General features: G+C 47.5%; 2 protein-coding genes across 3 annotated transcripts; one reads left to right on the forward strand and one right to left on the reverse strand.

Annotated features, from left to right (window-relative positions):
• Positions 1 to 806: 806 nt before the first annotated feature.
• Positions 807 to 9,110, reverse strand: NT5C3B (5'-nucleotidase, cytosolic IIIB). Of its 2 annotated transcripts, XM_036882935.2 has the most exons (9): positions 8,987 to 9,110; positions 8,736 to 8,834; positions 8,028 to 8,097; positions 7,895 to 7,941; positions 5,675 to 5,760; positions 5,034 to 5,123; positions 3,921 to 4,083; positions 2,866 to 3,066; positions 815 to 1,962 (listed from the first exon to the last, which is right to left on the reverse strand). In XM_036882935.2, exons 1-9 carry the CDS (start codon positions 8,996 to 8,998, stop codon positions 1,828 to 1,830), a joined length of 903 nt encoding a protein of 300 aa, XP_036738830.1. In that variant the 5' UTR covers positions 8,999 to 9,110; the 3' UTR covers positions 815 to 1,827. The 2 variants fall into 2 exon arrangements, with proteins under 2 accessions (XP_036738831.1, XP_036738830.1); XM_036882936.2 differs by lacking the exon at positions 8,028 to 8,097 and having other exon boundaries at positions 807 to 1,962; positions 8,987 to 9,091.
• Positions 9,111 to 9,212: 102 nt separating this feature from the next.
• Positions 9,213 to 14,121, forward strand: KLHL10 (kelch like family member 10). The gene is made up of 5 exons (XM_036882958.2): positions 9,213 to 10,019; positions 11,145 to 11,634; positions 12,353 to 12,964; positions 13,281 to 13,430; positions 13,674 to 14,121. Exons 1-5 carry the CDS (start codon positions 9,826 to 9,828, stop codon positions 14,043 to 14,045), a joined length of 1,818 nt encoding a protein of 605 aa, XP_036738853.2. The 5' UTR covers positions 9,213 to 9,825; the 3' UTR covers positions 14,046 to 14,121.
• Positions 14,122 to 14,143: the final 22 nt, after the last annotated feature.

The raw sequence follows: 14,143 nt of genomic DNA on the forward strand, positions 1-14,143 counted from the left end.
ATGATCCTGTCTCCTAACTGTCCCAGTTGAAAAGACAAGGTCCCTGACCTCAAATGCAATATACAAAGCTGAGGGGTTAAAAACTGCACAGGTCAGATTCTGCTCTTTATTCATATAGTTATTTCCAATTCTGTGGTATTCCCATCTTTACCCACTCCTGGCTTCTGGCCATTACCACCTGCCTGCTGCTTCTCCCTCTTGTCAGAGAGAAAGGTAACTTGAGTTCAAATCCCCAGTGGCTTAGGTAGGAGTTGCTTCGGCCACCAGTCAGGGCATCTGCTTTTACCTGCCCAGCTGGACTCTGGCCAGTGCAACGCAGGTGACCCAAGCCATCAGACGGCGATGGGGGAGGGGTGTTTGGGAGAGAAAATGATGGGACTGGACTCACCTACTGAACAGCCCCCACAAACACTGATTCCCTGCCCAGGCTCATGACCTCTCCCCAAGGCCAGTCACATATTCCCTGGATCCAAAGCCTCCAGAAGGCACATTAGGTTCTTACACTGGCTACAGATCCAGCCTAGATGGTCACCAAAACCTAACAGGACAGCCCTGAACTGAAGCCCATGTGGAGGTAGCACAATGCAGAAGAAAACGGCCAGCTCTGGTCAGAGACACTCAAATCCTGGCTCTAGCTCCTAGTTCTGGAGTTTGGGCAAGGTACTGAGCCATCTGTAAATGGGAACTACTTCCAGGGTTACTGGGAGGATCGATTAAATGCAAGTATCCATGTGCACAACAGGCATTCAATCAACACTCTTACTACCTTCCCCTTTAGATCTGTGGATAAAAACAAAGCTTTGGGGCATCCTCTGTAGGAGGGTAAGGGAATGAATTCTGAGAAAAGACAAGCTAGGAAAATGTCAGGGGAACTGGCTGGTCTACAGTTTTCTTCAAAAGGTTCCCTAGAGAGAATTCAGCCAGTTCTTGACCATCCAAGCCAACAGGGAGGGAAGAAGGGAAAGAAAATGAAGAAAGCCCCATAATGCAAGACGTGAATCACTCCTCTTTCACTTGCCAGAGCGCCTTCTCCCTTCAGGCCCCTGGTCTCAACCCCCAGCAAGCCGTCCGTTTTAGTGGCCCTGGATCTACCAGAGGAGGAGAAGAAAGGAAGGAGAGGAGCCAAGGGCACCAGGGAAAATCTATACCCAAAAGGATCCCTTTGGGGATCCATAAAGAGGGGGTTCTGCAGACAGGGTGGGCCAGAGCCAATTGATACCCACTGAATTTCAAGTTTAACGGCTCCATCAGAATGAGGCCAAACCAGTCAAGGTAAGAAACACATCCTTCCATCTCTGCCTACCCAGCCTGATCCCCACACACATTTAGGCTGTGCCCAAAGGGTCTCCTGTGCAAATTTGGTGATCTTCAAACCATGTTCCACGGAGCCCTAGTGGCTTCTTGGAGGTTCCTGTGCCTCCAAGGCCAAAGGATACAGGCTCTGCCCTATACCCCCGAAATCAGAACAGCCCTATTTTTTCTTTTTTTAAATTTATTTTCATCTATTTCACAGATCTGATTTGTTGGAAGAACACCTCCCCATGTTCAAATTTTTTGAAAAAAGAATCCCTGGACTAGGTGATCCCTCGTGTTAACACCCTTTGTTCATTTAGAAGCCCCTCCCACCTGCAGGGTCTCCCTCACGCCTCTGGACTCAACAGAAGAAGCTGGGAAAGAAGGAGGGAGGGACAGGGGCCCAGCAGCTTGTGGCTGCCCTGGACTTTTCTCTGCACACACAGGGATGTGCAGTGTTGACAGCTGGGCAACCTCCCGTTGAGGCTCCCCTTCTCATCACAGCCTGCAGGGCCTGGCCCCGTAACTGCACACTCAGGAGCCCTGCATCTCCATCCAGTCCCCCTGTTCCAGGATGTGCTGCAGCAGCCCGTTGACCACATCCAGCGTCTCGTCCTTCTCCAGCACAATGTCAAAGGAGTCCAGGTAGCGCTCTCGCCGCTCCTCCACCTGCCCAGGAGGAGGGGAGACCAACATTCTCCAAAATGCCCTGCCTTCTGCCTCCCCCACTGCCTCTGACTCTCAAGCACCTGGGGCTGGGTGAGGAGGGCATTCAAGCTGCAACTCCCCGAGAGCAGTTCAAGGTTACAGGGACCTCCTCTTGGGAGTCCTGGATGGCAGTGGGCACCGGCTGCCACAATTAACCCTTGGGTCAATGTCAGAAGGACAGTAACAGAATTAAAATCTGAAAACAAGATGTTACCTCTAATCTGGACTGAATTTTCACAAAGTTTCAGCACCTGTTGGCTGAGGGTGAAGATTGCTGGCCTTTTAGCTTGATACTATAAGGTGCTCTTTTATGACCGTACTATTTTCACCCATCAGCCTTTGGTCTATTCTTATATTTTTTGTCTCTAAATTATAAACCCACATCCTGAATACTGACATCTTCCATCTCAATCATGCCTTATAGGTATGATTTAGGAGGACTGGTAATGAGCCCCACCACTTGCTAAACCCTATGTCACTTTGAGCAAGTCACTTAACCTCTTTGCTTCAGTTTCCTCATCTGCAAATGGTGTAATAGTCACTACTTCAGAAAGTTGTTGTAAGGATTAGGTGAGTTGATATGCCTGGCACAGGGTGAGCGCTAAGTAAGTGTACGCTCTGATAGCCTGATCTCTGAGCTCCTGTGTCAGGCCATATGGTGAGCACCCAGCCAGAATCCCCCGGTATCTCTTGTTTTCCTATGGGAAGGTGGCATACTCTCCTGGAGAATATGGCTTGTGTCTTACCTCTGTACCTCTAATATTTAATACAGTACCTAGCACACAGAAGGTGCTCATTAAACATTTGTTAACAGCGACTGCAGCAGTAAGCCATGAAGGGAGGAAGCCCTGATCCCCCACCTACCTTGTCATTTAAGAAGCCAATCTTGAGAATGTTCTCCACACCAGGAACCCCATCAGCCATAGTGAGGTCCCCCATGGAGTCTCCCAGCAGGAGGATGTTGGTTTTGCCCTGAAGCTGCTGGAAATATTCAGAGTTCTCACAAACGGAGCTGTTCTTGTTGTATGTGTGTATGAGCTGTCCCTTGAATCCCTGTAGGAAACCCTAAGTAATCAAGATAAGAGACAGACAGAAGAGCTGCAGGGATTCATTTAGGACTAATTTTCTACTGTCTCTGTCACAGAGAAACAAGAATTCTGAAACCAGAGTTAATGCCAAAATCCCATTGTAGTCTTAAACTGGGGGTCAGCAAACTAGGGCCTGTGGGCCAGATTTGGCCTATTTTTGTAAATTAAGTTTACTGGAACTCAGCCAGGCCCATTTGTTTACATTTTGTCTATGGCTGCTTTTATATGCAACAGGGTAGTTGTGACAAAGACCTTATAGCCCACAAAGCCTAAAATATTTACTAGAAAAAGATTATAACCCCTGTTTTAAACCACCAGGAGCCATCAGATATTGTTGATCACCAATATGGGTGGAAGAATGAAGCCAGTGATACAAGCCCTGTCCAGGCTACACGTGTGATAACTCTTAGCCGTGGGCCATGTCCTAACCACAGGTCACAAGGATGAAAATTCCAGCTGCTGGTTTTAAGATGAAGTCAGAACATGGGTGAGTCAGAGTAGCCCACCTCTGGCTCTAGACAAGCAAATCTACGTCCAAGCCCTTAAGTACTGAGGATGATACATGACCATGACAGTGACACACGGCCTGGCTGACCCCTACATTAGTCTCTAGGGCAGAGAGATGATTGTCAGCCAAACACCAAAGAGTAGATCCTTCAAAAGTAACTATCTTTAGTGGGCAAAAGATACAACTAACTGCCTAAGGGCACAGAAGGCAGGATGCCTTCCCTTCCCTTCCCTCCCCAGGTTAGGTGAACGGTTAGGGTGATGGGACCAGGCGGGTGGCTCCCACCCCTCTCCCATTCCCAGCCCAAATGAGATTTGGCTCACATCCTTATCAAAATCCATGTAGTTAGACACAATATGGATATTGGGGTGGAACACTGTCATCTGTCGGATGATTTCTTCCAGTATGTCACCAATGCCCGCAGAGAAGATGAAAAGGGGAATGTTGTTCTGGTACAGCATGCTGAAGAACGTCTTGTATCCCTCTCTGAAAAGACATGAATGGATTCTGAAATGGCCCTGCCTCTACGACTGTTATTGTCTATTTGGGTTATGTATTTTAAATTTTTTCTTAGTTTTAAACATTTAAAGTTGTGGTATAAAATAATATAGCACATAGTTCAAGTACACTAGTCTCAAGTGTTCAGCTCTATTAATATCTGCATATGTAGACACCCATGTAATTACTAACGAGATCAAGGTTCCCTCTTGTCCCTTCCCAGTCAATGCCATCCCTCCCTATTTTGACTTCCTATCACTACTGATTCGCTTTGCCTGTCTTTGAACTTCACATAAATGGGCCCATATTTTTTTGTTCCTGACATGTTTTGTTTGAGCAAAATACAACCAGGCAACTATCCTGGGGCAGCTTCACTGGGGAAACTCCCCAAACCCACCCAGCCCATACATGGATCTGCACGTCTCTACTCCTCGGTTTTTGTGAGGCTAGCTCTGTCTCTGGTTTGGACACACAACCCTTGAGGGCAGACACCCATGTTGCCTTCTTCCTTTCCCTATGCATCCCCAGCCCTTCTCCAGTAAAGAACACCTCAGCAGAGAGAGCTGCACTGTGAAGGCTGCCAGTGGTCAAAGTCCCAGGCCAACCAACTCCCATGGTGAACACCCAGTCACCATGGTGATCCCCAATTATTTTTACCATTGGGAAAAGTGAACTAGATGCTGTTTGTTCTAGGAGGTGAAGCCCTGGTCATATTCACACTCCATCCACTACCAGCAGGCTGCTCCCTAGGAAGTGCCCAAAGGTAGAAAATTCTTTAGCTGTATCCAGAGAGGAAAAGCAAGACCTTCTTCATGTCAGCTTATTTGTGGTGCCATGTCTCTTCTGCCTCTCCCAGCAGCAAACTCCCCTCTGTTCCTTCCCCACCCGTTCTGGGTGAATAAGTCAGTTTCAAGTGTTTTCCAGATCCAGAACCTTACCTAAGCATTGCATTGGACTCTCTAACCACCTGGGCTATCTGAAATTTCTGAATCTTCTGCTGACACAGGAGATCGTGCGCTTTGGTCCACCTGGAAACAACACCCCACAAAACCCCAAGTTCAGTCACTAAGTAGTGTCCTTTCCTTTTTCAGGGCCAAATCCCCCCTGGAAGTACTAATAGAGGTCTCGTCCTTTTTCTCAGGACCATTTCCTAAGGACTCTGGCTGCCCTTAAAAGGAAGAGGGTGAGAAAGCAACCCAGAAATAAGAGTTGTGGTCAGGGGAGGGGGTTAACCACTGACAAAGTGCTCTGAATCCCTTCCTCCAGGACCCCACCGTGGAGAACTGGGGCTCTGTCCAGTGATACTGGTTTCTATCAGAGGGTTGTCTTCCCAAAGTACTTATTCCCCCAAACCAAGGGGCTTCTAAGACATTACAAAGATTCTCCATGGGCCCCGACTCTGACAGCAGCCACAAGCAGCCTCAGGTGGGTCTGGACAGTTTGTTCTAATAGATGGGCTAGTGGCGTTCAGTGAAGCACTCAGTATGGTAAGGGAGCCTTGTCATCTTGTCAAAGCTCAGGAGAAATATGCCCCCTCACGGACCAGTCCGTCACGACGGCCGCTATCACTGTCACGTACCATTCTACCATATGAGGCAACTTCTCTTTGATGGTCCGTTGTGGGTCAATCTCAATTGGGTAATAGTGATGAAGGAGGGCTTTGAGCTGGTACAACCAAATCAAGAAAAAAGCCATTAGTTCACATCAGGTTTCCCCAGTGAAGTCCTACAGTTTCACATGAGAAAAAAAAGCACCTAGAAGCCACAGCTTCATGTCCAGGAGTGATGGGACCTGCAGAGCCGGTCAGCCCTCTGCACCCAGCCTGAGAGAGTGTGGTCTTAGAACCAACAGCATCAAGCACTCTGGCCATCAGATGAGAGGGCCACTTTGATTTTGTTATTACTCGTTAGCTCAGTCCTCAGGGCTTAATCAGATAGAAGTGATTTAATGCTGTGGTTCCCCAAATGTGGCACACTTTCTCAGGTGGTAGGCAAGATTACTTTCAGGGGTACGTGGATATACATTTATCATTTTAGTACTTTCAGATTCACTTTAATGTATATTAGAGAAAAAAAACCTAGCACATCAAACTCATGCTTTCATAAAGATGGTTTCTTTCTTTTGTCAGTTAATTACCTTCATATTTTTCATAGCAGGACAACTTAAAGAAAAATACTTGGTGAAAGCCATGCACAGATGAGGCTAAAATCATGAAAGTGGAACTAGAACACTGGAGTTTGGGACACAACATGTCAGTGGATGCTCTATCACACTGTCAACATCAGGGGACCCACCTGCCAAGCATCTGCATGTGCCTCCTTGGCTATATTCCTTTCATATGCCAGGACCTTTGACCCTCTAGAGAGCCCACTTCTGGGATCATGTGCAACACAGGGTGAGTCAGTAACAGCGTCCAATAAAAATGGGAACTGACCAGGTAAAGAATTTTAGTTCTAGTATATGCATGGCCTCAAAATATTTTAAGACAGATGGAGTACACGACCATCAGTCCCAAAGAGGGTTCAACTCCAAAATCACACACTGAGATAGAGGCAGAAAGCTCTTGAAATAAATTAAGTTTCTCCACTTGAGTGTTTTTTTGGCTCTGAGGACATTTTTCTAAAAGTATAGGAGAACTAAACAGAAGAATATAATTTTTTTAAAAAGAAAAAAATTTTCATTCATAAACTTTGCTTTCTTCCTATTTTCAGGAGCCCATCAACTCCAAGAATCTTGTTTTTCTCCTCCTTTTTTTATCCTAGAGTGGGCATTCAAACCTACTGTCTTATTTGTGGATGCAGCTTTCTAGAAGTTGGTAAGATCAAGGATGTGAGGAACCAAAAACAGTGATGCCAAAGGCAATCAGTGGTGGAGCCAAAAGCTACTTTAAGCTAAAAGTGGCATCTCCATACCAACTATACTTCAATTTAAAAAAGAAAGAAAGGAAAATAAATAAACAGAAGTGGTATCTCCAGAGAGACAGGCTTTAGAAATTTAAGAGCTATCTATAATTCACCACCCATCTTGCTAACAAGTAATCATGAGAGTATGGAAAAGCTGACCAATACGATGGACCAACAGATAACTTAGTATGCAATTCAGTAAATTTCTTAATGAAGTTGAACTAAATATAGTTAATCAGCAGAAAGAACTCAGCAACATGTAGAGAAATGCAGCTCATATGGCTCTGCTCTGCCAAAAAAAAACACCAATGGAAAGAAGGTGGCATGCAGTAAAATGAACTCCAAGGTTACAGAATCATTTTATAATATTTGCAGGCATCATACGGAAATGGGAGTTAACCACATAATGATATTAATTCAGAAGTCTTTCTTGATACCTGTTGCCTTACCAAGAAAATTATACTATCAAGGAAAGAGCATAATGTAGTGGAAAGAATTCAGGACAGAATCAGATCTACCAGAAAACAAAGCTCTGCATCTTTCTGGGTAAGCTGCTCAACCTCTCCAAGCCTGTTTTCTCAGGTAAATGGAGACCATAAGGGTCCTGTCCACCTCGGGGAGTTGCAGGACGGTTAAATCGCAAATGCTGAAGTCTCTTGTAAATACCGTAGCTAACATAAGCATAACATCAATATTCCAACTATCAGTCATTGTACGTCTTGGCCAATAAGGAAAAGCTGTCCTCGTCTCTTAAGACTAGGTCCACCTGAGGATAGCAACAACCTTTACAAAATTCATCTTCTTAGGTCTCTATCCTGCAATATTTAGTCCTAACCAAGAACCATTTGAAGTAGTATATGACAGCCATTTCTCAGCAAAGAAAGGGTGTGACCTACCTCTTTCTGGCACTCCTCACTGATGATCCTGCTATTATCCAGAATATCTGCAAAAACACAAAATTCCTTTTACTTGCCCCTTATAAGCTATCACCTTGTCAAGCTCAACAAAGCAAGCTCATATGTAACTTACTGTAAGAAGAAGGACACCGCTTTCCGTTATATGCAAACCTGCTCAAGGTCATGTCAAAATCAGAAATGACCTAAAATGCAAAAGAGATGATGCCTAGACAGGCTCCTTCTAGTGTGCAGCCTGTAGCCTGGGGGGATAATGTGGAAGTCAATACAGCTCAGTGCCCAGCCTGTGGGAAAGCCCTTGGGGGTGTTAGGAAGGGCTAGAGAGGGAAGGAAGAACTAGTCCTAGTTGGTACACTGTGCTAACCCTAAGGAGAGGCCCAGCCTCTTGCAGTGGGGACTGAAGAGTCCGGACCGCTTTGACTCTTGCCATTGCACCCATCTCAATGCCCAGGGAGGGCGGGCTTCCTAAGGTGCCTCCACCTTTATGACCCATCTCTACACCTGAAACTTCTTGGGGAGCCCACTGACCTGGCCTAGTGTGGACAGTGAGGCCCCAGGAACTGGTGTGGGTACTTTCTGCCTAATTAGAGGAAGCAGCAGGACATCGCTGAGAAATCTGAAAGCCAGGTTTTCAGGCAGATGGGCTCTTCCCAAGGTAAAACGGGCTTACCGACCTGTCTGCCCTCAGGCCGCTAGCCGTTTCCAGGGGTCAGGGGCAGAGAGCTGGCAGGTGTCCGCGGCAACGCGGTAAGGCCGTCTGGGCAGCTTTGCACCCCAGCCGCCCCCCACCCCGGCCCGGCCCGCCCTCCCTCGCCCCCGGTACCTGCAAGCGGTCTGCCCCGCCTCGGCGGAGGGCGCCCACGATCTCCAGCACCCGCCCGGGCTGCCGCATCAGGACCGTGGCCTTCAGCAGGGTGCGCACCTGTCTCGAGACCGAGAGAACCGCTGACCCCGGAACCGCCCTGGACCCACGGGGAGCCCGGGGCTCACAGGCTGGGCCGGAGCGCAGGGGGCGGCGCGGGGGCTCCGGACGGGCCCGGGGCGGCTACCGCCAGACGCTTCCTCCCGCCTCACCTCCTCCGCCATGGCGCCGGTGGCCTGGTCGGCGGCGCCGGGACGACCGCTCCGCGGCGCACTGCGCAGGCGTCGCCTCCCGGGCGGGGCGGGAGCCGCCGGCGGCCTCCTAGGCGCCCACCGGTGGTGACCGGAGTCGAGGGCTCTATGCTGAGGAGGGTAAGGGTCCCAAGGAGTTGCAGTTACTAGGTGCCCCCCTTCCTACAGCTAAAATCCTGGCAAGAGCGGTCATTTCCAGACGTGAAGTTTGTATGACAAAAAAGCCTCAGGATGGGAGAGAATCTGAAGGGGCCGTAGTGATTTCCGTTAAACATCCAGAAGGCGCTTCCTTAACTGGGCCCTCCCCACATCACAGAAGAAAATGAGTGACTGAGCCACATCCAGAAGGCAGGACGGCCCGGGATAGCTGGGCCAGAATGAAATATACTCAGCCTGACTCCTTCCTTCTGCCTCCTCTGACTTGGTTTCCTTGAACTCAGTGTCTGGGGAGCCAGGTGCAGAGCAGGGGAAGGCGGATGGAAGGGAACAACGGGAACTGGAATTAATAAAACCTCTCCTGTGGTGTTGGTGGTCACAGTTCTGCTCCAGGGTCAAGGACAGAGAAGGGGGTGGGGGGAGGGGAGAAGGGAGGAGGGCTGGGATGGGAGAGAGTTCCAGAACATGAGAGCACAATCCTGCGAGTGACCTCACTGCGGGCCCAGGATTCTGGGACCTGGGCTCCCTGCTGGGCCCTACGTGAAAGACGTGGTAGGGAAAAGGAGTGACAGCGGGCTGAAGGGGCCCCCCACAACCCTCCCAGCACCCTAAGAGAGCAGCCTCTCTGCCGGTCCCAGGGTGCCATGGAGACGGACGGTGCGGCGGCCTCCACGCGTTCCCACCAGCCTCACATGGAGAGGAAAATGAGTGCGATGACCTGTGAGATCTTCAACGAGCTCAGGCTGGAGGGCAAGCTCTGTGACGTGGTCATCAAGGTCAATGGCTTTGAGTTCAACGCCCACAAGAACATCCTCTGTAGCTGCAGTTCCTACTTTAGGTATGACAGGGTGGCCAACTAAGCCCATAACGGGAATTGGGCTCTTTCTGAGACATTTTGGTTCACGTTTCCCACCCCATCATGTTTAGGGACACTGTCAAAGCTCTGGGCTCTTGCAGCCTGGCTCCTTTGTCTTCTGAAGAGGCACAACTAGGGCCGGAGCCTCCTCTCTGGCTTTCAACCAGCTATTGGTGGGCCAGGTGCTTTTTCTTCTTTGATTCCCACCCAAACTAACCTTTGGGAAGGTTGGACACCTACACCTGATATCCTATTTAAACCTAGATGACAATGCCGTTTCAGCCACCCTTTACCCTTATCTCAGTGGACTATCTCAGAAACAGATTGGTAAAATAACAAGGATTGAGGAGATGAAAAGGAGGAAGAGGGGGAAGAACCAGGAAGAATCAGAAGCGAAGGGGATTTGGGGCCAAAACCATTGTTACCTGGGAAGTGGAAGAGCTATTTTGTTCACGAGCTGAAAATGTTTGAACAATCAATTCCAATGAAGATGTGATAAATGCATCTCACCTATTGCTAAAAGTTCTCATTTTTATAGATCCACATCAGGTTCTACAAAAAGACCAGACAGTGAATATTTTAAGCTTTGTAGGCCACAGTCTCTGTCACTGTCCTCCACTCCATTTTTATAGTGAAAAAACAGCCATAGACAATACTAAATGAAAGGTATGGCTGTGTTCCAACAAAATGATTTATGGACTCTGAAATTTGAATTTATCTTCATTTCCAGGTGTCACAAAGTCTTTTGTTTTTCCCCCACTTGAAAATGTAAAAACATCCTTAGCTGGTGGGCAGTACAAAAACAAGAGGTGGGCTGAATTTGGCCCAGAGACCGTAGGTTTGCAGATTCCTGATGGATGAGCACTATAGAAGGGAAGTTACTGGAAGGTTTGTAGTGGAAGAGGAACATGAGCTCATAAGTGTCATTCTGGTGGCTGGGATAAGACTATAAACTCCGGAGGTATCAAGGGCAAAAGCAAGATCAGTTAGGAGGTACACTATTTGGAAAATGTCTACACACTGCTCAACACAAAAAGGGGTGGGGGTAGAGCCTGGCAAACTGGAGAGGGCTTTTCAGAGGCTGCCAGTTTATTTCTTTTTTTCCAGAGCTTTGTTTACAAGTGGCTGGAACAACACTGAGAAGAAGGTATACAACATTCCTGGCATTTCCCCTGACATGATGAAGCTAATTATTGAATATGCATACACCCGGACTGTCCCCATCACTAGGGACAATGTGGAGAAGCTGCTGGCTGCTGCGGACCAGTTTAACATCATGGGTATTGTCAGGGGTTGCTGCGAGTTCCTCAAGTCGGAGCTGTGTTTGGATAATTGTATCGGCATCTGCAAGTTCACGGACTACTACTACTGCCCCGAGCTGAGGCAGAAGGCCTACATGTTCATACTGCACAACTTCGAGGAAATGGTGAAAGTCTCAGCAGAGTTTTTAGAGCTCTCTGTGACTGAACTTAAGGACATCATTGAGAAAGACGAGCTCAATGTTAAACAAGAAGATGCTGTATTTGAGGCCATTTTAAAATGGATTTCTCATGACCCTCAAAATAGGAAGCAGCATATTTCAGTTTTGCTTCCCAAGGTCGAGTTTATTTTTTGTGGGATGCTTAATTGTTCACTTTTGATTCCTTTATCCCAGAGGAGCCATTCTCAGATGTTTGACCAATCCTAGGGCTGTATTTACATACACTTATGTAGAAGGCATCTCCCACTATTCTCTGGAATTTTACAACTTTCCCCTTGGCATTGTTAGCTCCTTCTGCCCCTGTTATATTCTTTGATCCAAATTCTCCCTGGTAGTCGGGGGGAAGGAGAAGGCAAGGCCTTCAAGAGAATTCTAAAGGGTCTTCCTTTCACCCTTTTCCACTCTGTAATACCCCAGACCACTAACAGAAATTGGGCAAGAAACCAAATCATGAGTATTGCACATAATTGTAGCCACTTGGTGCTAATTCATATTGTTTTATAGACAGATATTCAGCTACTGAACAATCACCACAGCTTTTTCTGGTCTGATAGTACTGTGGTCTAGACTTTGGTCTGGTCTAATAATACCTGTGTCTGGCGGCCAGGGACACAGGCTAGCTCTGTGACTATTTGAGGTGCCTTCTATTTAGCTCATTCTCAGCATCCAAACATATGCCACCTTTGAAAAACAAGTATTTTAACTGTGAGTTGTAAATTTTGAAAACACATGACCCTGCCACAATTCAAGGCAGACTCTTCAATAGGGTGTTGAGGATATGGGTTTCCCAGGCACCCTCACCTCATCTGAATGACTGCCTGTATTTCCTCCTTAGGTTCGCCTGGCCCTAATGCATGCTGAGTACTTCATGAACAATGTTAAGCTGAATGACTATGTCAAAGACAGTGAGGAATGTAAGCCAGTCATCATTAATGCCCTAAAGGCCATGTATGACCTAAACATGAATGGACCCTCTGACTTCACCAACCCACTCACCACACCCCGCCTGCCCTATGCCATCCTATTTGCAATTGGTGGCTGGAGTGGTGGGAGCCCCACCAATGCCATTGAGGCCTACGATGCTCGGGCAGACAGATGGGTGAACGTCACTTTTGAGGAAGAGAGTCCCCGTGCCTACCACGGAGCAGCCTACTTGAAAGGCTATGTTTACATCATCGGAGGGTTCGATAGCGTAGACTATTTCAACAGCGTTAAGCGTTTTGACCCAGTCAAGAAAACTTGGCTTCAGGTGGCCCCAATGCACTCCAGACGTTGCTATGTCAGTGTGACAGTCCTCAACAATTTTATTTATGCCATGGGAGGATTTGATGGCTATCTACGTCTCAACACTGCTGAACGTTATGAGCCAGAGACCAATCAATGGACACTCATTGCCCCCATGCACGAACAGAGGAGTGATGCGAGTGCCACGACACTCTATGGAAAGGTGAGAACATGGGGGTCAGTATGTGTGTGTGGAGGCAAACAAGCCCAGAAATAATGCTTCTCTTCATTGCTTGGGTGGATGGAAAACAGAAGTGGCACTTACTTTGCTGTACTAACTCTTTCCTCAGATGACTAAGTGGCCCTTTGTAACTATCTTCCCTTATTTTACTTATTAGTAAGCCATGCATGCACATCTGGACCAGACTCAGACTGTGTACACCGGCATCAGAGGTGTTCTTCCTCCGCCACCACATACACCCCTTTCTTTCTACTCCCCAGAGGTAACAATTTTAGTAATCTTGGGACTCTTCACACAGGTCTACATATGCGGTGGGTTTAACGGAAATGAATGCCTGTTTACAGCAGAAGCGTACAACACTGAGACTAACCAGTGGACAGTTATAGCACCTATGAGAAGCAGGAGGAGTGGAATAGGCGTAATTGCTTATGGAGAACACGTATATGCAGTGAGTTTACCTTGTGCTACAAAAAAAATGATATCCCTAGATTTTCTATTAGCAAATAGCTTTACACACCTTTGGTAAGCATTTGAAAACCCTTTTATTCCATGGAAAATAGTGGGAGAGAGAGGTATGAGATCAAATCCCTCCCACACTCCCATCCCTCTCTCCCCACCCCCCCGCCAAAGAGGGCCTCCTCAGTGAACAGAAGCAATGGTAACCAGTCATCTGTTCCCTTGCTGTCCACAGGTAGGCGGCTTTGATGGAGCTAATAGACTTAGGAGCGCAGAAGCCTACAGCCCAGTCACTAATACTTGGCGCACAATCCCCACTATGTTCAATCCTCGTAGCAATTTTGGCATTGAAGTGGTAGACGACCTCTTGTTTGTGGTGGGTGGCTTTAATGGGTTTACCACCACCTTTAATGTTGAGTGCTACGATGAAAAGGCCGACGAGTGGTATGATGCCCATGACATGAGCATATACCGCAGTGCTCTGAGCTGCTGTGTGGTACCAGGGCTGGCCAACGTTGGGGAATACGCAGCTAGACGCGACTTCACAGGATTAGCGCTGCGGGATGAAGTAAAGTACTCTGCTTCCACAAGTACCTTACCTGTATGAGCCTCTTAATTTAGCTAATAAAAAGTCTAAGCCATAAGAATTCTTTTTTTAAAAAAATAAATCCAGTGTTTAAACTTGTAAGAGTACTGGAAAATGTT

Source organism: Manis pentadactyla, chromosome 4 (assembly GCF_030020395.1).
Source record: "Manis pentadactyla isolate mManPen7 chromosome 4, mManPen7.hap1, whole genome shotgun sequence".
Lineage (NCBI taxonomy): Eukaryota > Metazoa > Chordata > Mammalia > Pholidota > Manidae > Manis > Manis pentadactyla.